The 21,140-nt window shown below is 36.5% G+C and overlaps 2 protein-coding genes across 4 annotated transcripts; one reads left to right on the top strand and one right to left on the bottom strand.

Annotated features, from left to right (window-relative positions):
* Positions 1-1,083: 1,083 nt before the first annotated feature.
* LOC6646191 (locomotion-related protein Hikaru genki) lies at positions 1,084-20,390 on the top strand. 3 transcript variants are annotated; one of them, XM_002068759.4, is made up of 9 exons: positions 1,084-1,601; positions 12,941-14,035; positions 16,257-16,478; positions 16,784-16,881; positions 17,306-17,380; positions 17,768-18,104; positions 18,170-18,658; positions 19,662-19,844; positions 20,143-20,390. In XM_002068759.4, the coding sequence occupies exons 1-9, from the start codon at positions 1,460-1,462 to the stop codon at positions 20,364-20,366; spliced, it is 2,865 nt and encodes a 954-aa protein (XP_002068795.1). In that variant the 5' UTR covers positions 1,084-1,459; the 3' UTR covers positions 20,367-20,390. The 3 variants fall into 3 exon arrangements, with proteins under 3 accessions (XP_002068795.1, XP_015033166.1, XP_046866293.1); XM_015177680.3 differs by lacking the exon at positions 17,306-17,380; XM_047010337.1 differs by lacking the exon at positions 17,306-17,380 and having other exon boundaries at positions 19,662-20,208.
* Positions 5,337-10,384, bottom strand: LOC26529268. The gene is made up of 16 exons (XM_015177698.2): positions 10,129-10,384; positions 9,872-10,072; positions 9,735-9,816; positions 9,573-9,673; positions 9,241-9,511; positions 8,966-9,186; positions 8,591-8,905; positions 8,378-8,531; positions 7,882-8,093; positions 7,619-7,819; positions 7,473-7,554; positions 7,319-7,419; positions 6,992-7,262; positions 5,980-6,200; positions 5,604-5,918; positions 5,337-5,538 (listed from the first exon to the last, which is right to left on the bottom strand). The coding sequence occupies exons 1-16, from the start codon at positions 10,331-10,333 to the stop codon at positions 5,378-5,380; spliced, it is 3,114 nt and encodes a 1,037-aa protein (XP_015033184.2). The 5' UTR covers positions 10,334-10,384; the 3' UTR covers positions 5,337-5,377.
* Positions 20,391-21,140: the final 750 nt, after the last annotated feature.

The following is a 21,140-nucleotide window of genomic DNA, read 5'->3' as shown; positions in this document are numbered from 1 at the left end:
TATTGGTATAAAGACATATTTAACTAAAGCTAAAAGTGAATTTTATAATTTAAAAACTTTTGATCAAATTAAGCTGACTAATAAAAAAGAGTTATGCTGTCAAAAGAAGTTTAATACATTTTAGTCTAATATAGACCAGAGCACTAGTCGCCACAACTTTTGGCTTAATAAAAATATTATTGTAAAATAAAGTTGTTCTTTTTAATGAAATATTGTGGGAGTAAAACTGATATTTGTTTCATATTCGGGAAATTTTATTAAATTTGTTAATGAAAGACAAAATATTCTCTGAAATAAATGCATTTATACTCAACTAACTAAAGAGTTTTTGTAACTTGAAATCATTCTTAACTGAAGCATTTTCTATTCAAAACCAAGATAGTATATACTTCGCTTTAAATTAGTTGAAGAAGTTAAGAAGAAATGTCTGTATTTACTTTACCAAATAAAGGAAAACTATTTTAGATATCTCCTTTCTTTTGGCACATAAATTACAACCCCCAAATTATCTCTTTACCAATTAATTCAACTGAGTTTAGTTAAAGGGGCTTTAAAATATTGCAATTAAATTAGATAATGGAAAACTTTTAGCTAAGAGATAATTGAATCATTTGGCTTTAGTTAGCAAGCCGGAAAACTTGATTTAGCTGGAGCTGGGAGTCAAGGCAACGCCACGTGAAGGAACATTTTAACGCTAAAGCTACGTGATAAGTTACAAGGGCAAACTAGGCAGCGGCGCGACGATAACGCGGTTAAGGCGCCTAAAATGCGGCAATGCTAAAGAAAAAAGCGAAAGCAGCAGCAAAACTAACCAAAACACACACACACACATAAACGAAAATCAAAACAAAAACAAACGCACACACAACCAATTTACCGGCAAAATGCACGTGATGAGAGTGAGAGAGACCAAGGAAGAGAGAGAGAGAGCGTGCGACTCGTTCGTTAAATCAACGAACTGCAACTAAACGAAGGATATATGAACGACAGGACGAATGGCGCAGAATCCAACGAGTAGTATAAAAGCGTTGCCATCGAAAGCCAAGCAACGCATTTTCCTGTCGTCACTTGTGAGATAAAGACCCAAAAAAAAAAAGGAAGCCTGGAAGAGAACACCACAGAAGGACCAAAACGAAACGTGCGTCTCTTTCCCTCTCGCTCTTTGTGTTTGTGGTGATGTGAAAACAAAAGTGAAACTTTAAGGAGAAGAACCCAAAGTATATACAAAACTCGGAACCATCAAGTGCAGTTGTTTGACACCAAGTTTAAAAGGATTTTCTATTTTTGCGCCTTCTCCAAAGTGCTTTGTGTGTGTGTGTGTTAGTGTGCCAGTAAGTGTGTGTTTGGCAAGTGCAACGAAAAAGTTATCCACTTGAAGCGAATGCATATAATACTTAAAGATTTCAAGACATTTGATTGATTGTACATTGCAAGAGTTTATATATATATCATTTTGGCCATGCTTAGGGCCAGGCCGAAACGTATGCGCCATAAGCCCCTTTGGGCTTTAATATCCTTGACCGTATTGCTATTGGTTTTGCCGGATAAGAGTAATGCCAATACAGAAACCGTTGAGACAACAACAACCACAGCGGAGCCAGGTGAGTAATTTTTAGAAATGACCTTGTTCATAAACACACACACACACACAGAGAAACACACGACTTAACACACATACACAGACATACACAGCTGTAGGGAAAGAAGAAAAACCTAAAGGAAGCAGCGAAAAAGCGCCAAAGCAAATAAACTGCTAAAACAAATGAAATATTTTTACCCATTTCCTGACTAAGGGTATCATTATTTTCGCATCACATTCGCATTTCAGAGCATCTCAAGGAATAAAAGTGAAAATGAAAGCAATTAGTGTTTTATAAGCTGAATGTATGTACGGATGAGTTTTGTAAGGAATAACTTTTGGCTTTATGTATGTATTTGACTTAGCAATTGATTGATTCATATAAAAGTGGACCATGTCATAAGTCTTCAAAAAGTTATTGAAGCACTTGCCAGCGATTTTTTCGAAATTAAAAAGGAAAATTGGAGCAGGAGGGTTTTATTGAAAGTTCTACCACCCAATTTGTTTTTTTCTATTATGATTTTAAAGTAAGAATATAAGACTTAATATTGAAAACTCTAATGTTTTCAAAGCTAAACCAATCATGTCTTACTTTGAGTAATATTTATATCAATACTGGTTACTTATACACAATGCAGTTAATATTCCTGGGATGAATGTGACCATTTGCCCTGATATCCCCCTTCTGACACTTGAGCTATAGAAATATACAACAATTTTTAACAAATACAAAAAGAATAGAATAACAAGACCCTTGGAAGGTTCCCAGGTGTTAACCCTTATCAAAAAAATGTTAAAAACTGGCAGCCCTTAGAAACTACTTTATTTCAGACTGCGAACCCTATAAACTAAATGAAATTTAAACTTAAGCAAACATTTAACATTTATTAAAAAGGATGACTTAATTTCAATTAACTCTGATTAGTTTAAGTCTTTAAGTTTTAAGTGTATTTATGTTAGAAGAAGAAATAGTTTAGAGCTTTGTTTGTTATTGAAGGCTTTACTATACAAGGATGAAAACTCTATGTGATTTTTATGGCTTTAGTATACAAAGATGAAAACCTTTTGAATTTAGAAATTAGCTCTGATCATTTGGCTCCGTAAATCTCCATATCCCAAATCTCTGAACCAATGGCAAGTGTAGTCCAACTTCGTTATAAGAAACACCTCAGCTTCCGGCATCAAATGAAGAAGCTTAAGTCCAATCAAAACAAAAGAATACAAAACAGGAGAAAAGAAAAGGAAAAAAACGAAGCAAACAACAAGCAAAGGAAAAAAAAAGGTAGCCGGGTAATAAAAAAAAAAAGAAAAACGTGATAGACTAGAATTAGGGGTTGTATTGCCCAGGAGTCGTCAGTCGATTCGAGTCGAGTCGAATTGAATGGAGTCGAGTATCTGGAGGGGTTGGGTAGATATGCGTATAAAGTAATTAATTTCCATATCGTGAAATGGATAAATTGCGTCGCAAAATTCACCGAATGGCAAATTGCGTTTATTTTTTCCTCTTGTTTTTTTCGTTTTTTTTTTTTTTTGCTTTTGGCGTGTTTAATGTATGTATGAGAGATGAAAGAGTGAACTGAAAAATGACGCAGTTTTCAAGCCAAGTCAATTTGAAGAGGAGAATGCTGCAGGTAGCCAATGGCAGTTGCCACCAGGAGTACTGCAAATATTTGCTCAACACATATGAAGCGAAAGGAATTTAATTTACATGGGGCAAACCGAACGCAGAGCAAAAACGGAATGTAGAATTGCAGCCAAGTTTGGCTGAGTCTGTCATAAAATTTGACTTATGCGACAGAGAGAGAGAGACAGTTTGTGAGAAGAGAACTACTGATGAAATATGCAATAACACAAATGGCAACTAAAAGAAGAAAAAAAGAAAAAAAACTGTCGAGTACATACCATAAATCTTAAAGCTACAGCCAGAAATGTTCATGCTCTACTGATGATGATGATGACGATGGCGATCATGATGCGGGGAAGGCAGAAAAGTAGAAGTAAAAGATTATGTTGCATACCCCCAGGCGAAATGGTCTCACATGCGTTTTTGAGCTTAGAACAAAAGCCAAAGTCAGCACACATTGACACAGCCACAGCGGAGAGTAGAATAGAGAGAGAGAGAGAGAGAGGGAGGAAGAGGGAGGGAGAGAGCATTATGCATGCAAATGTTATAACTGACTAACAAACTGTCAAAATCGCAGTTACAGCTAGCACAAAAAATGAAAATGAAATGGAAATGGAAAGCGTATGACAAAAAAAAAAAGAAAGAAAGAAAAACCTCTCTTAGATATTATGCCATCTATAGTGTCATCCACACATACATATATTTATATATTTGTGTGTGAGGGTGTGTGTGTGTGCAAGTTAAAAGATAAAGATGACTTGGTCGTCACCTCCCCCTGCGATCCGTCTGTCGTCTTTTTTGCTCTGCGTGTTTTGCATAAATGCAGTTGAAACTGAAGCAAACTATGGGGAATATCAAGCAGATATGCCAGAAGAAACTGCTTCTCCTTTTTTTTTCTCTCGCTTTATGAATGATTTATAAACCAACGTTCAGCTGCCGCCACCGATGCCACCACTGCCTAGTTTGCCAGCGATTATCAGCAGCGGCTACTCTCTCCCTCCCTGCCCTTCTCTGATATAGATATGGGCAAAAACTAAACTAACTAACCGAAACATATAACGAGCGCAATGGCTTAAAATATCCTTAAGCAGCATTTCCATATAGGAGACCGTTGCTTTCAAATTGTTTCTCATCATATTTGTCCACTCACTCACTCACTCAATACATTTGTTCAATTATTAAGTTGCTGCTGCCAAAGGGTCCCAGTGTGACCCAATTCGGTTTAGTCAAAGGGCAGCTCTCTCTTGCTCTCTCTCTATTCTACCCTACAAATATAAGCTAACATCAAGCAGAGGTAAATTTTTCTTCAGGCAAATATATGATTAAAGTGCTTTGGGACTGTCTGGAATAAGACAAATTACTAACATAAAGTTAGTAAATAAAAACATATAGAAGGTTGACATATTCTTTACCAAAAACACAGATAAATATGACATTTAAGGCTAAGCTGCCATGAAGCTTAGATTTACTTGATATTTTGTATATGGGCGTAACGTACATAATCAATATAAATTAGTGTATTGTTAAGGATTTACCCTTTGGCGGTTGTAGGCAAATTTGATCCCAAAAGAATGCAATAAATACACTAAGCATTCATGTTTTTGTAACATATAAAGAAGTTTTTGAATTTCCTGTCGATTAAAACAAAAATCCTCAACGGAAACGTTGCTTGTAAATAATTTTTAAGTTACAAAGCATACCAAAAACTATAAATTATAACTTTTAACTGTTGCAAATAATGAAAACTTTTCCAGCCAATTTTGAGCGGCAAATTTCCCCCATTTCGTAGTCCTATATTGAATATATTACCTCTAGTTATCAATAAGTTTTTAAAAGTTGCAGTAATTATGAAATATCCGACTTATTTATCACAAAAGTATTTCGAAATACCTTATGACTTTGTTACCAACTGTTAAAATCAGGCATTAAGAGTTTATTTCATATTTCGTCAACGTTATCAACTGTGACTTTATCAACGTATTGAGTTTTAAGAATAATATAACATAAACCATATAATGACACTTCCAAAGAGAGAAAAAGTTTCAGCTTAAAAAACTTATCCCAAATTCACCATTAATACTTCCAATAGACAATAAATATTTGCTTGAAAAATCATTTTAAATAAAATACAACTTTTAAACACACACATTTCCTTCAAATATCTTTGTTTCATTTTACTTTCGTTTTACGAGCTTAACAATTATATTATTTTTGGTTCTCAAAGTGATGCCCATGTGAAATTCAAAAGATTTCGGTTCAACTAAAGGTAAAACTTTGAAATGTTTTAGGACAACAACCAGCAAGGTTTTCATTTCCAAAATGGCATATTTTTGACCTACAAAGAAAGAAAGAATCGTAAAAATAAATAAAATTATTTGATATTTTGATATATTCACTTACCTATGCAATTACGCTGACCCGCACTGAAGGGCAAATATGCAAAGGTATGACGATCATTTGAGTTCTCGTTGAGAAAACGTTCCGGTTGAAATTCATCTGGTTGAGACCAATACTTTGGGTTACGATGTATATCAAAGACATGCAAAGTTATTTGAGTGTAGGCGGGTAAAATTAAACCATTTGCCAACTCAGTTTCTCTTGTGGTCTGACGTCCCATAATCGGAACCGAGGGATACAGACGCAAATTCTCTTTGATAAAGCATTCCAAATATTTCATTTTGGACAATTGAGTTATGTCCAGATTACTAAAGTCATCTAAAGAGAGAAGCAAATATAATTAATTGTTGTATATTGAGTTGGAATAGTTCACTCCTACCCTCAATATACTCTTGAATTTCTTTGTAGCAAAGTTCCTGCTTCTCGGGGTATTGAGCCATGTTCATAAGACCAAATATTAGACCCATTGAAGTGGTATCAAAGCCCTCAAACATCAAAGTGTCCACCTCTTCACAGATGCCGGCATGATCTATGAAACCATCTTTCTCAGCCAAAAGTAAGGTATCCAACATGGCGAAACGTTGCTTCTTGTTGATAAAACTGCCAAATAGAGTATAAAAATATCAAAGAAGCTAACTTCGGCTATGCCGAAGTTTATATACCCTTGCAGTATACTTGGCAATAATATTTTTCCTTTTTGAAATTTCTTTCCCTGCAACTCAATTCATCAATACACAAACAAAATATTATTTCTCTTTTTACCACAAGTTTTTCTTCTTCCATCATTTTCTAAGCAAAGCACGGCACGCATACACATACAGTTCATGTAGCGTTGCGTCTGTGTGTGTATGCGTGTGCTCTGTTGATTTGATGATGGCAGTAGTAGGCAGCAAGCAGCGCTGCCGGCAGCGTTTGAACCGATTTATATTGACTGTAACTTGTGTTCTATTTATCGGATCAGATTCAAATTTTGGGATCTGAGATTTTATATCTATTACTATCATATTGGTAAATTTCATGGGGATACTCCAATTTTTGCAAAAATGTTTCTTCTAGAGCTATATGATATAGTGGTCCGATCCCAAAGATTTTCATACTTTATCTCACCCGGGTGAAAAAAAGCTCCCAAAAAAAATTTCATCCCGATAGCTCTTAAGATGGCTGAGTAAAACGCGTACGCACCGACGGACAGACGGACAGACGGTCAGACGGACAGACGGACATGGCTATATCGACTTAGCTTCTCATGCTGATCAAGAATATATATACTTTATGGGGTCGGAAACGTCTCCTTCTGTGCGTTACAAACATCTGACCAATTTTATAATACCCTCTGCAAGGGTATAAAAAATTATAGAAATCCAAAACTTTTTCAAATGACTTTCGCTCACATATCATCATCTGCTGTTTGTGTCTTTTTTCTTTCGGCCAGTTCGTCTTCAAAGAGTATACGCCTTTTGGCTATAATCTCACTGGAGAAATCATGAACTTCTTTCAAGTGCGATTCATAATCACTTGCCGCAAATAGATTATACAAGTGATTATTCCAATACAGCGGATTACTCAAACGTCTGATAAAGCATTTTTCAATCATTTTAAAGCTTTCACGATAACGGTCACCCTTCTCGGCCATATCATCCAATTTAATGCCCATTGCGGTTTCTAAAAATAGAAAATAATTTATTTATATACATACATTTAGTTTTAATACAACTCACCACAAACACTATTCAGGGTAAAACGTGGTATAAGGTCACTAAGAGATATCTCCGTTTCCTCCTGCCCAATAAATGGTTGCACAAATTTTATACTTTCCGATCTAAACACAAAGGAATTTGATAAGATAAAGTCTTAGCTTCTTAGTTAACTTACTTGAAAATCTCTTGAAATTGTCCCAATATATTGAAATGAAATGTGGGTGTTAACATCTTGCGACGCATATGCCATTTTTTACCTGAATTGGATAAGTTATATATTATTGAAAAGTTCTTAAGAAACGAAAACTCCTTTCTACATACCCGTTGAGGTCAATAGTCCAGTTTTAAGAGCTGGATGTATAAATTCATAAACCAATCCCTTGGTTATTAAATTCTGATCGTTAAGTATTAGTTCCGCATTTTCGGCATCAATAATATTATAAATTGGCACACCCATTCCATATTGTATGTAACTTTTTCCCAATGTCTTGGCCAAATTACGCGAATAGTTAAACACACCAGCTGGATATAAGAATATAAGTATTAAATTTATATCACTTAACGGTGTTTTCTTATCAACTTACCATCGTCTTTGCCATATAAATCCAAGCAGTTGCCAAATATCGTACGTCCGGGGGGTAAGGCGGCTATACTCTCTACAGTTTTGCCTGGCTTGGCTCGCACTCGTCGTGAACAGAATGAGAGTATAAAGTATTCATTATTAAGTTTATATAACCAATGTATAACAATGGCTAAAGCAGTGAACCACAAGCAAGCAATTATCATGATGTTTGCTCTAGCAAGTTGCCGTTGAAACTAAAATTTTGCTCTAGTACTATAGACCCCACCAAATAAGACCTTATCAATTACTTAGTATACATATGTATAGACAGAATACTCAACAACGAATAAAACATTGATAAGATTAATTCTCTTTTGCATTAGAGGCAAACTTTTTCAAAAGATTAAAAATGTTTGAAATCGCTGATGAAATTTAGTGAGCCAAACCAACAAATTGAAATACAAGAATTTGAGTAAAGTTTTTTAATCTATATTCTAAAAATATTTTAAATCTAATTTCTTTTCACTAGCTTAACTCGAATATTATTTTTGGTTCTCAAAGTGATACCAGCATGAAAACCAAAAGACTCCGGATCCATTATGGGTAAAATTTTAAAATGTTTGAGAACGACAACCAATAAAGTTTTCATTTCCAAGAAGGCATATTTTTGACCTACAACAAAAAAAGATAATAATTAGTTGACAGTCGTGCGGTTAGTGGAATTAACTTGCCTATGCAATTCCTTTGACCCGCACTGAAAGGCAAATAGGCATAAGTAGGACGATCCTTTGAGTTCTCCTTGTAAAAACGTTCGGGTTGAAATTCATCTGGTTGGGGCCAATATTTTGGATTGCGATGTATATCGAACACTTGCACACCGATTTGAGTATTTGTGGGTAAGATTAAACCATTTGCCAATTCAGTTTCACGTGTTGTCCTACGAACTATAATGGGCACGGGGGGGAATAGACGCAAAGTTTCCTTCAAGAAACATTCCATATATCTCAATTTGGACAACTGTATCATATCCAAGTTGCTCAAGTCATCTAGGGCCAGGAAAAGGTCTTTAAATTTGCAAGTATAGATATTTATAGTTTAAGTCGTACCCTCAATATTGTTCTGAATTTCCGCATGGCACAAGTCCTGCATCTCCGGATAGAGGGCCAAGTTCATCAGACTAAAAATAATACCATTTGATGTAGTATCATATCCTTCAAACATCAAAGTGTCCACTTCTTCGCAAATGCCTGAATGATCTATAAGACCATCTTTCTCAGCCAAAAGTAAAGTATCCAACATGGCGAAACGTGTCTTCTTGTTAATGTAGCTAAAATTGAATCGTCATTAAAATAAAAATGGATTTAATTGATATTTGCTTTACATATCATCATCTGCCGTCTGAGTTTTGAGTTTCTCGGCCAATATGTCCTCAAGGAGTATACGTCTTTTGGCAATAATCTCACTGGAAAAGTCATGAACCACTTTCAGAAAAGGTTCATTTTTACTGGCCACAAATAAATTATAGAAGCAATTATTCCAATATAAAGGATTACTCAGACGTTTGATAAACGATTTCTCAATCATTTCAAAACTTTCACGATAACGATCCCCCTTTCCGTGCATATCATCCAATTTAATACCCATGGCGGTTTCTAAAGAAAGCAAATATCTAGTTATAGATATATATGTCTATATAAACTTACTACAACTCACCACAAACACTATTCAGAGTGAAGCGAGGTATAAGCTTACTGAGAGAAATCTCCGATTCCTCCTGTCCAATGAATGGTTGAACAAATTTTATACTCTCCGATCTAAAAGAACACAGTAATTCGATAACATAATGTTTTTGTTTGGAAAGTTTAGTTAACTCACTTGAAAATCTCTTGAAATTGTTCCAATATATTGAAATGAAATGTCGGTGTTAACATCTTACGACGCATATGCCATTTTTTACCTATAGAATAAAAACTTATATACAATTTACTTTGAATAAGTTTTTGATTACTCACCAGTTGAGGTCAATATTCCAGTTTTAAGAGCTGGATGTAAAAAATCATAGATCAAACCCTTGCTTATCAGATTCTGATCGTTAAGCATTATCTCTGCATTTTCGGCATCAATTATTTGATAGGCTGGCACTCCCACATTATACTGTATATAACTTCTCTTCATGGTCTTGGCCAAATTACGAAAATAGTTGAAAACTTCTCCTAAAGTAAAACTCCAATTACTGCCGATTGTATAATTCCAAGGTGACTAAACTTACCATTGTCTTTGCCATATAGATCAAAGCAATTGCCAAATATCGTACATCCTGGGGCTACGGAAGCTATACTGTCCAATGATTTGCCCTCCTTGGCACGCACTCGCCGTGAAAAGAACGAGAGTATATAGTAATCCTCACTGACTCTATATATCCAATGTAGAATCACCGATAATGCGAGAATTGGCCATATATAACAAAAATCCATGATGTCTTTCCTCTACCAAGTTTTAACGTCAAATAAGAATTTGCAAGCAAAACATTTAGTATACATATACACTTAATACTTTTAAAAGGTAGATAGTAGGCAACAACTAATAAAAATATTGATAAGATTAGTCAAGTTTTTGTAGACTCTCTGGGAGAGAGAGAGAGAGAGGGAGAGATAGAAACTTGTACTATTTTTTTTTAATAGATTACAAATGTTTGATTCAGCTGATGAACTTGAATTGAAAAAATTGTAAAGAATTTAAATTAAAAAAATTTTACATATTCAAAATAGTTTTAAATAAATCACGTTTTTTTTCGAAAATTTCCATAAATTCAGATTAAATACTTAATATCTTCTTTACGCTTTTATAAAGCTACATATTTGTAAAGACGAAAAATTTAACTTAGAATACTTTTATAGTATTGATGACATTACTTGAACGAATTTAAAACTAATGTGATGAATGAATGAGAATGAAAACGTGAAACTCATCATTATAATTACATTTTCGCCGAATCGTCATTATGATAAGAGTAAAGCTTAGGTATTTTACTCTCTCTCTCTGTCTGCTGGAAGTCTCTGATGGATTGTAGAGATAAGAAATTTGTGAGGTAGGTCAGCATTGCAGCTGATTATATTGGCTCAACTCGTTTTTGGTTTATCAATTTGGCCAAATTTGTAGTAAGCATGACTTAGCTGATTTAAATGATTTACATAAGATTAAAATTGATTTGACGACTAGTACGTAAAATTTTAAATTATAAGTATTTGAATGTCTTATTTGCTAATTCAAAATTAAGCCAGCGAGGGGCCTGTAGCAATCCAAATACATAAATATAAGAAGGTAAATTTCCATTGTAAAGAAGAGAATATGAATAAAAATCGGTCAAATACGATTTATTAAAAAATAAGGTTTTTGTCTCTTAAAATTTATATCAACATAAATCTTTGCTTAATCTGTCGTACTTTGCCCAATTTTAACCGAATTCAGAAAGTTTTATATCAATTAAATCGCAGTTTCAACATGATTTTGGAAAAAAAATCATGATTTATATACAAAAATCACAATTTATGCCAGGATTTTTATGTAGATTGAAAAACATTATTCCAATTTGAAAATAAAGACATGAATTTATTAAATACCCAATAAATTGACTAAATTAGAGCATCATAAAATTAAGGTTTATTGGAATATTTTGATCTTTATTGGTATAAGATAAGAAAAGGAAAGTTCATATTTCGAAAATCGATTAATAATTGTCAAAATTACAAATTCGCAAAGTTAAAAGTTTTTAAGGATTTTCCGAAATTTTTGAATTAAATTTTGTTTTAATTTTCCTATTTTGCTAAGCTCTGTTTTTGCTTAACCTGCTTTATGGCTAATCCGGCACTGATTCAGATGTACACATGAAAGACTCTATTTAAAATCTAGTAAAAATTTTCTTTCGTGTTGTTTTTGAACGTAAAAGTTACCCAGCTGAACTTAAAATCATGTTAAAATATATAAAATCTGTGTTTTTTTATTAAGTAGAAGCACTCAAAAAGGTATAAATGAGTTCAAGAAAATGTCTCCCGCTTGAATAGTATTATTTATTTACGAATACAAGTTTATAGAAACTAGATAAGGGGAAAGAATTTGATATTCTAGACGGGAAATAAAACTTAGGCGGGAAATAGAACTTGAATATCTAAATTTTCTATAATTCAAACGGAAGAGATGGAATGGAAATGGAAAGATGGTCGTTAGATTTCCTAACAAACTAAAAAGCAATTACGCTTTTTTATATACAAATTAGCTAAATAAAAAAACAATCTTTCATTTTATAATGGACTTACTTTTATCTTTTGACCCAATTAATTAATAATTTTGAAATTAATGGCATACAAATGATATGAAAATATGTAAATAAAGACATATTGATAATTATTTAAAGCATTTTTGCCTACTTAAAATGCAATACTATGAAAAGCATTGACCTACTTTTTCATCATTCTAACTGCAATTATCAACTCTGGTCCTCTTTTTTTTTGTCGTTTTTGCTGTTTGTGTTGCAACTATGATATGGGTGCTGTTGCATTGTTCTAATCAAATAAGCGTAGGACTTTGGATGGCTCCAGTCCAGCTAATTGGCAACAATTACAAAGGGACAAAATGCAATTTGGCTAGATTTACAACAGTTGACCCAGTTTTTATGCACACACACACAAACACACACATACATAAAAGAAGAAAAGAGAAGAAGTTTTAGGGAGAAATGGGAAAATTTTATTGTTGCCAATGGCGTTGACTTGACTTTAGTTTACTTCACTTTGGATGCAACTTCAACTCGTCGATAACTCTGAGAAAACGAGGAAAATTCAATTGAAGAAAGAAAAGCTTCCTTCGTTTGAGTGTGTGGAAAATGTTTGTATGTGTGTAAGTGTGTGTGTGTGTGACGTTGTGCATATTGAAAAATTTTGCAATTTCGATGGCACTTGAAAGTTATTAAATTAGATGGCATTCTCCCATATATGTACATATAAAATATTTATAGCTAAAAGTTGTTGACGATGACTTTTTCTCTCTCTCTCTCTCACTCTGTCTCTTTTTCTCTCTGTTTGTAGATGCTTCGCCTGGTTGTCGTGCACCGGATGTACGCTTTACCATCAGCAAACCGGAAATGACCACCGAGCAGCCGTATGCGAAATTTGAGACCACTCAGGTATATCTGCCAGAGGATTTCACCACAGCCGATGTGGAATTTGTCGATTCGATTGGTGTAGCCCGACATCCCAGCGAGAATCATGCAGCAATTGTGAATCCCTATTCCATTGATTTGGGCGAAGGAGAGGGCGGTATGCATTCCGCTAGCCTGGTGGCCGATGACGATGTGGCCGATGATGAGGCCGACGATGACACAGATGATGGGGCCGATGATGAAGGTGGTCGACGCCACGTGGGGGAGGATGGCTCCTACAAGCGTCTCAATAGCAATCGCAAACAGGGCAAGAAGCGACGTTCCGGTTCCGGTCGTCGTCGCCGCATCGAAAATGAGAATGGACAAACTGGACGTGGTCGTGGCAGTCGTTATAAGCGTCATGCCATATTGCATGATGCGGAGGCTTCACCGGATACAGATCGTTGGTCTGGCAGTAAATTGGCTGCCGAGGGAGATGTCTACTATGTCCATATAGCAGATATACTGAAGAGTCGAGAACCGAATCGGGAGTTGCGTTCCAAGCTCCACAAATTGAAGCTGAAGGCCAGGATGGCCAAGTGCATGGCCAAGGAGGGAGCCACCATGGAAATGTGCCAGAAGCTAATAAAGACCAAGAAGCAGCCCAAGCCCAAGAAGGCAAAGGAAGATGAGATGAGGCAAGGGACGAAAGATAATGCTCATCATCAGACACATCATCGCCGCCGTGGTGACAGTCACGATGCAGAGCTCGACCAGCGTGACATCACTGCGCGTTGGCGTCGCAGCAGCAGCAGCAACAACAACAACAGCTCCATCTCTAGCCAGGCCAAAGGGGATCCCGGACAGCTGCTGCTGCAGGAGGAGGACGAGGAGGAGAATCATCAATATAATAATCAGTCGAGCAGTGCAGCAGTGGCCCTGCAACGTGTAAAGCGCAAGTCGGGCAAGACCACGGGTGCACTGAGCCGTCCGAAAGGCGGTGGCGATTCCAGTTCAAAGACCACCAGCCGCAAGGATAAGGGTAAGTTTGGCACTTACACGTAGCCGGCCAGACACTGGCAATGCCACAGTGCCCAATGCTTATAATGAATTGCCGCCGCTGTCGCTGTCTCGTTGTCTGTCTGTCCGTCTGTGTTGTGCAGAATGTAGAATGGATGGCCAAAAACAAATTTGGAGAGAAAAACAAAAAAAAAAACAATAGCCAAGACTTCGGTTCATTCATCGAAGCGGCAAGTAAGGGCTCTGGCAAATGCAGCACACGGCAATTGAAAAAAAAAAAAATGTATTTCCCATAATATATCTGAACAATAAAGTAAGACCTTTGAAAGTTTTCCTGATTATAGGTAACAATAATAACTATTGATAAAACTTTCAACAAAATAAGCAATTAAATTCAGTGAGAGGTTTCCTAAAAGTTATCCTTTTCTTATATAGTAATGAAAATTCGTTCGAACTCATCCTGTTTACTTTGTTAAACTAATTCCTTTTTATAAAACTAGGCAGAAAAATATCAAAAATCATACTTAAGGCCTCAATCCAATGATCAATTAACTTAGTTTCAGATCTCAAAACCTGAAAACCATATTCAATAAAGATCCTTTATTTGAATCTGTGGATAAAATTATTATATAGATTTCATTTTTTGAACAATTTAGCTTTGTTCTATCTGCGTCCATACCTAATAAGTCATAAATTTAATTGACACTATTATGTTTTTTTTATTTATTTTTAACTATAAAAAGATATAAAACTAATTAAAACATTCAAATTTTTTTAATGTTAAGAAAAGCTTTAGGAACTAAATATTTTCAATTCTATTATTTGATATTCATTAAGCCAAGTAGCATTATTATTATGGCAGATTTAGAGACCGCATTATCTATTGCCAGGGTCCTTAACGAAAAAAGAAACAAAAGAGCTTCAAGTTTAAATTTGATAAGGACACACAGACACAGAGCCAAAAAAAAAAAAAACACATATACCAGAACATGCAACATAAACATCGTTAAAGCTAATCGCAGTCGCTCATAATTGACATTGCCACAGCTCAGCTCAGCTCAGTTCCATCCATTCACTTGCCACCTGCCACCATTTGCCATCTGCTTAACACCTGCACCGCAGCAGATCCACCTTGCTCATTCCCCTCCTATCTACTGTCTCTATCTCTTTCTGTCTCTCTTTTTCTCACACTTTCTCCTATTACTACTACTTCAACTGGTTTTCCGTTTTTCCGAGAGTGGAGAGCCTTTTGGCATTTCATTTTCCTGTCGTCGTCGTCGTCGTCCTGGTGCTTTATTTGACTAGCACAAAAATTTATGATGCTGTGTTCCTCATCTTCATCTTCTTTGTGGCGGTCTTTGGTTTGGTTAACTGTCCTCCAAAGGAGTCCAACATTGGACCTGGTTGACCGCCTTTGTCACAAGGAAGCGGCCTTTTCAGGTTTTTCCCTTTTCCCTTTTTGGTTTTCTCCTTTTTTTTTCTCCTTTTTTGTGTGTGTAAGCTAACGCAGCCTTTTGTTTACTTTGTGAATGCTTTTCTTATGTTTTCTTCTTTTTTTTTTCTTCTTTCTATTAGCCAGTAGAGTGGGAGGTGGTTTCCTCTCTTTCGTCGTCCTGGCATAATATTATCTTTCATGTTATCTTTGCCTTTTCACTTCTCGCTTAGAAATGAAGTTGTATCCTGGCCCGAGTCTACCCCAGCCCCGCCAGTTAAGTGGTCGTCCTTGTTGGCGCTTTTAATGCATATCTAACAACCTTAAGTTGGGTTCCCATTGAAGTGCCTTTTTTGATGCACCCATTAACTGCTAACATCTAAGGGTATATCTGGCCGAGGTATTGAGGGTAAACTGATAAATTATTAGAGGCATTCCATAAGTCGTCACTCACCCACTCTGTCTCTCTCTCTGTCTGAATGTATGTTGTAGTTCTTTTCACTTTTGTTTGAGCCTTTCGACATTTGCTGCGGTTGAAGTTTGAGTCGGTTTTAATGTGTTTGCCCAAGTGGCGTTTCGCTTTTCACACTCTTCTCTCTCTCTCACACACGCATTCTCAAATCGTGTCTATCATTTCGTTGCATTTACATAAAGCTTACCCGCTTTTTCTATCTATCTATCTATCTATCTGTCTATCTATCTATCTCCCCCCTTTAACTTTTCTTGGCATTGTACATTGGCCCATTTCATGACAATCGACAACCTTTCTTTCTGTTTCGATTCTCTTCCTGTCGTCGTGTTACTCTTATAGGCATCTATGAGGAGGATGGCTATTCACCTGTGCACCCCGATGACCCTGAATTCGATGAGGATGAGGAGGAGGACGAGGAAGTGGATATATTGCAACAATTTACCGAAGTATCAGAGATACGTTTTCCTGGTGAAATTGGACCCATGGGGGATAGACGTTTGTGTAAAATACGCTGTGTCAAGGGCAAGTGGGTGGGTCCATTGTGCGCCACCAATGAAGAGGGTAAGTGAATGGGACATCGATGTCATCAGCACCACCACCACCACTACCAACAACCACCAAAAACAACCAACCACAAGCACAACCACCACTACCACCACAAATACAAGATATATATGCACCACAAAGGAATACATACCTACAATTAAGTCATTAACTAGTTGCCATATTAATACTGAATCAAAATAAACCACAAGAACAACAACATGTTGTTTCATTTCTCTCTCTATCTCTCTCTCTCGCCCATTGCCACCCACTTGCTCTTCCTGTCTCTCTCTCTCTCTCTCTTTTTGTGTACTTTCTCCTAGATGACAATGGAAATGTGAAATTTCAGCCTTTGTATAAAAGTTGCCATGTGAATCGCATACCATCACATCTGCTGCTCAGCTATCGGAATATCTCAGTGGTAAGCAACACAACGACATGCACATTTCACACACACATACACACATTTCAAGCACAACACATACATGTACATACATTATTTTGTACACTCGAAGAAAAGGCCAAGGCATATTGGTTAGTTTTTCGAGTGTTTTGTAGGGAAAGGGCTACAAGATGAATATAGAGCTTGAATCAACAACTAGTGAGAGCTACTAGGTCACTCTCTCTCTCTCTCTTTCTCTCTCTGTCTCTCCATATTTCTCTTCCCTGTCACTCTCGTCCTGCCTCTATCTATCTCTCTTTATCTGTCTATCTGTCTCTTTTTATCTATATTTAGTCGTAAAAATCCTATTCTCATATCTCACAGCCGCACTGCATGCTTTGGAACTTTGGAAGAATTCTTCTGTATCTTGTTTTCTGGTACTCAATCTCTCTCTCCCTTACAGACACCGATACCACCAAATCGCGGCTGGCGTAAAACTCGTTTATCCAAATCGACATTACTCTCAAATAGAGAAATTGTGAGTGGAAAACTGAAAACTGAATACAACAAACAACAACAACAACAACAAGAAGAACCGAGAATGCGTCTTGGTTTGCGTCTTGAATTTAGCAATGCACTTAGAAACACTCACACACACAGACAAACACAACCACAACCAAGCGTTTAGCGGGTCCAAATAGTGGGTCCTGGTTATGGCTTTTTTTTAGGCTTAAACACAACTACAGACAAGGAGACTTTCTTCTACATTTTTTTGTTTCCTCTTAAGTTCTATGATGGAAGAGTTGATTGATCTATATCCATGTCTATATCTTTCTTCCTTCCTTTTGTTTATTCATGCACTTGTCTACTTAAATGCACTGCATCCGCTACTTTCCTTCTACCTCAAAACTCAAAATACAACCAGAACGTTGGCTGGGATCTGCCGCATGGTCATTCCCTTCAGGCACGATGTGCGGAATTGGGCATCTATAAGCTATTGGGAGAATCCAGGGTACTTTGCTCGAATGGCTTGTGGGCTCCTCGGATGCCCAGCTGTGTGCCCACCACAGTGTTGACCAACTATTCGGAGGACAGTGCTCCCTCGATAAGGATTAAAGTGTTGAATGGTTCGCATTCGTTTGAACCGTCGGGAGTGATGGCTGTGCCGCCGCATACTACAGTATTGCTCGATTGCATGTATCCGAGGGTAAGAGGTACCCCCGAATGGAGTTGGACCAGCTGGTATATGCAGTATTCCACAGGTAATTGAAGTCTTAGCGATAGATAATTAACTTGACACTGCGTGACATTGTGCTATAATTGACAGGCTGGTCACCTGCTTTGGAAGAAAAAGCCGTACGCTATCGTTTGAGCATCAAGAACATCGAGAATAATGATTCTGGGACATTTACCTGCACTTCGCCGCGTGGTTTGACCAACAGTATTGCTGTCGTGGTGGCCACTTCGATTTGCCCGCAGCTACCAGAGCCGCTGTCGCCGCTAAAATTACGCCTTGAGGGCATTAAGCTTGGCCAGCGGGCCTATTATGATTGCCCCGAAGGCTTTCGGTTGGATGGCTCGTCGAATGCCACCTGCCTGGCCTCCGGCAATTGGTCATCGCCATCGCCAACATGCCATGCCATCCAATGTCCACGTTTGATGCTGGACGATCCACATCTCAGTTTGATTGAGTTAAATACATCGGCATGGGGGCGAGCGGTGTTCAAATGCCAATGGGGCTTCAAATTAACTGGACCGGCGCAGCTGGACTGTGAGCCGACGGGCGTCTGGAGTGGCCCCGTTCCACGTTGCAAGGGTGAGTTTGAAATGAATAAATCGACAACTGTGTGGTGAGTTGTGGTGAACTAAAATGTTGAGATCAGGTGATAAACAGTGTGGCTGCAGATTTCAGTAATTTAGCTACTTATTAGGTAAAAGTTGGTTCAGCTTAGCTTAAGCTAAAAGTATGTTCAGGGGCAGATTGCTATCATTACAATTTGTCGATTAATATTAAAGACATTTGCTACACTTTAGTTAATTTAGGTTATGTTTTTTTCTTGCCAGTTTCTTTTGCCAGTCTTTCAGTGGTGAATTATGGTAAGATGTGGTAAAGTAGAAATCCTTCTTTTCAACAGTGTGGCTGCACATTTTAACAATAAGAAAAGTCAGTAAGAGGAAAAATTAGGTAAAAGAAGTTAAATTTGCAGCTGTTTTGATTTGTTTACCTTAATTAACCTACTTTCCATTCTTAGCAGTTATTAAGAGGTGAGTTATGGTGAATTGGGGTGAACTAAAACAGTGTGGCTGCAGATTTCAGTAATTTAGCTACTTATTAGGCAAAAGTCCAACTGGTATAAATAGCTTAGCTTAAGCTAAAAGTAGGTTCAGGGCAGATTGCTATCATTACATTTTGTCTATTAATATTAAAGACATTCGCTACAATTTTGTTATTTTAGATTAGTTTTTCATTCAGTGGTGAATCATGGTAAGATCAGCTTTTCAACAGTGTGGCTGCACATTTTAACAATAAGAAAAGTCAATTAGAGGAAACATTAGGTAAAAGAAGTTAAATTTGCAGCTGTTTTGATTTGTTTACCTTAATTAACCTACTTGCCGTTCTTATCAGTTATTAAGAGGTGAGTTGTGGTGAATTGGGGTGAACTAAAACTGTGTGGCTGCAGATTTTACTAAATTTGTATGTTTGTGTTGCATTTTATTTTGCTTTTCATCTTACATACCCTTTTCAGGAGAATTGGGTCAGGATTTTTTCTGTTTATCCACCACATTGGGCTATATTTTCTTTACCTCTCTTTCAACAGTCATTCAGTGTGTGATGCCTGTGGCACCGCTTAATGGACGTATTGGTGGCACCAGCTTGAGCCAGCGACGTCTTACTGTTGGCGCTTTGGTCACCTTCAGTTGCAATGACGGCCACACTCTGGTCGGTGAGTCGAGCATCATATGCACGGAGAATGGATTTTGGTCGCATTCGCCACCATTTTGTAAGTAGACACAGCAATGTTAAGCTGTACAAAAAACAGAAAAAAAATATACTATATATTAACGCTGCAAAAAGTGGGCCCTAACTCTCAGACCTAAATGTATTAATGACTCTTGTGTTGTATTTCCGCCGATATATCAACGTTAACGAACAAAAATAAACCACACTCAAAAAATCGCAAATCAAAAATATCAACAAACTATACGAATCTGAATCGAATCGAATCATCACCATCATCCCATGCATGCCCATGTGACCCAAATGACCACCATCTTCACATCTTCATATCGATCTCTCAGGCAAATCACAGTGCCAGTATCCAGGTGATCCGCCCAATGGTTTAATTGCGCCACTGAAATTCAATTACGATGCCGGTGACTATTTGAGTGTGCAGTGTCGTCCCGGTTACGTCCAGACCAATGAGGATCTTCAGAAAACGGGTCCATTCGAACGGCCCAAATGTCAGCCAGATGGCAAATGGTCCGATCCATTGCCCAAATGCCGCAGCTATGAGGAAGTATAGGAGATCGAATTCTTAAATCTCATCCGAGATTGAAGTATAACTAAAAATCAAACCACACACATCCACACACACACGAATACAGACATACAAAAACACACACACACACACCACACGACATTTTTTAGAAAACCGAGTGATATTTAGATTAAAACAAAACTGAAGCAACCAAAAAATAAAAAAACACAAAACGAAAACTTAGTGAGAAGTATCAAAATTTCCAAAGAATTTAACATTTATTTCATTTCATTTGCGGCCCACAAAAAAAAAAATAAATCAAATAATAATAATAAATAAATAAATTGTTAAACATTTTGAAAGAAAAAATGTAATGTATTATATTTAAACTAAAAAAAGAAAAACTCAAATTGTTAAACTACTTTTTCACATCTATTTCCATTTTTTTCGCTTAAAATGTTTTTTTTTCTTATTTTTTATATACATATATACAATATATAATGTGTATACTATACATTTAATGGATCTCTATCTAAACTATTGTACTAACTAACTAACTTACTATATAAACTTTAAATTATACTCAACCAAAAGCTAATTACAGGTTACACAGTTGCATAAATGTAAAAAAAAAAACAAAAACAAAAAACTTAACCAACAAATATATATATATATATACAAAATATATGAGAAATTAGTTTCAAAAGATGTTTATGAGAAGACAGAAGAAGATGATGATATTGGTGAATGAGTTGGTTTTAGTTAGTTAGGATGGCAAATTGAAATGAAATGAAAGTCATATCCTTTTTGATTATACGA

Source organism: Drosophila willistoni, assembly GCF_018902025.1.
Source record: "Drosophila willistoni isolate 14030-0811.24 chromosome 2L unlocalized genomic scaffold, UCI_dwil_1.1 Seg72.1, whole genome shotgun sequence".
Taxonomy (NCBI): Eukaryota; Metazoa; Arthropoda; class Insecta; order Diptera; family Drosophilidae; genus Drosophila; species Drosophila willistoni.
The sequence above is the reverse complement of the archived record's forward strand: the minus strand, read 5'-3'. Positions and strand labels throughout refer to the sequence as shown.

What these genes read in the sequence shown, in the direction of transcription:
- LOC6646191 (XM_002068759.4), top strand. Translation starts at nt 1,460, where the DNA reads ATGCTTAGGGCCAGGCCGAAACGTATGCGCCATAAGCCCCTTTGGGCT. An exon ending in CACCAGCCGCAAGGATAAGG is followed by an intron (nt 14,036 to 16,256) that starts GTAAGTTTGGCA and finishes TTACTCTTATAG; the next exon opens with GCATCTATGAGGAGGATGGC. An exon ending in CCCCGTTCCACGTTGCAAGG is followed by an intron (nt 18,659 to 19,661) that starts GTGAGTTTGAAA and finishes CTCTTTCAACAG; the next exon opens with TCATTCAGTGTGTGATGCCT.
- LOC26529268 (XM_015177698.2), bottom strand. Translation starts at nt 10,333, where the DNA reads ATGGATTTTTGTTATATATGGCCAATTCTCGCATTATCGGTGATTCTA. An exon ending in CGAGTTAAGCTAGTGAAAAG is followed by an intron (nt 8,094 to 8,377) that starts AAATTAGATTTA and finishes GCAACTTGCTAG; the next exon opens with AGCAAACATCATGATAATTG. An exon ending in CAATTTCAAGAGATTTTCAA is followed by an intron (nt 7,420 to 7,472) that starts GTAAGTTAACTA and finishes CTTTGTGTTTAG; the next exon opens with ATCGGAAAGTATAAAATTTG.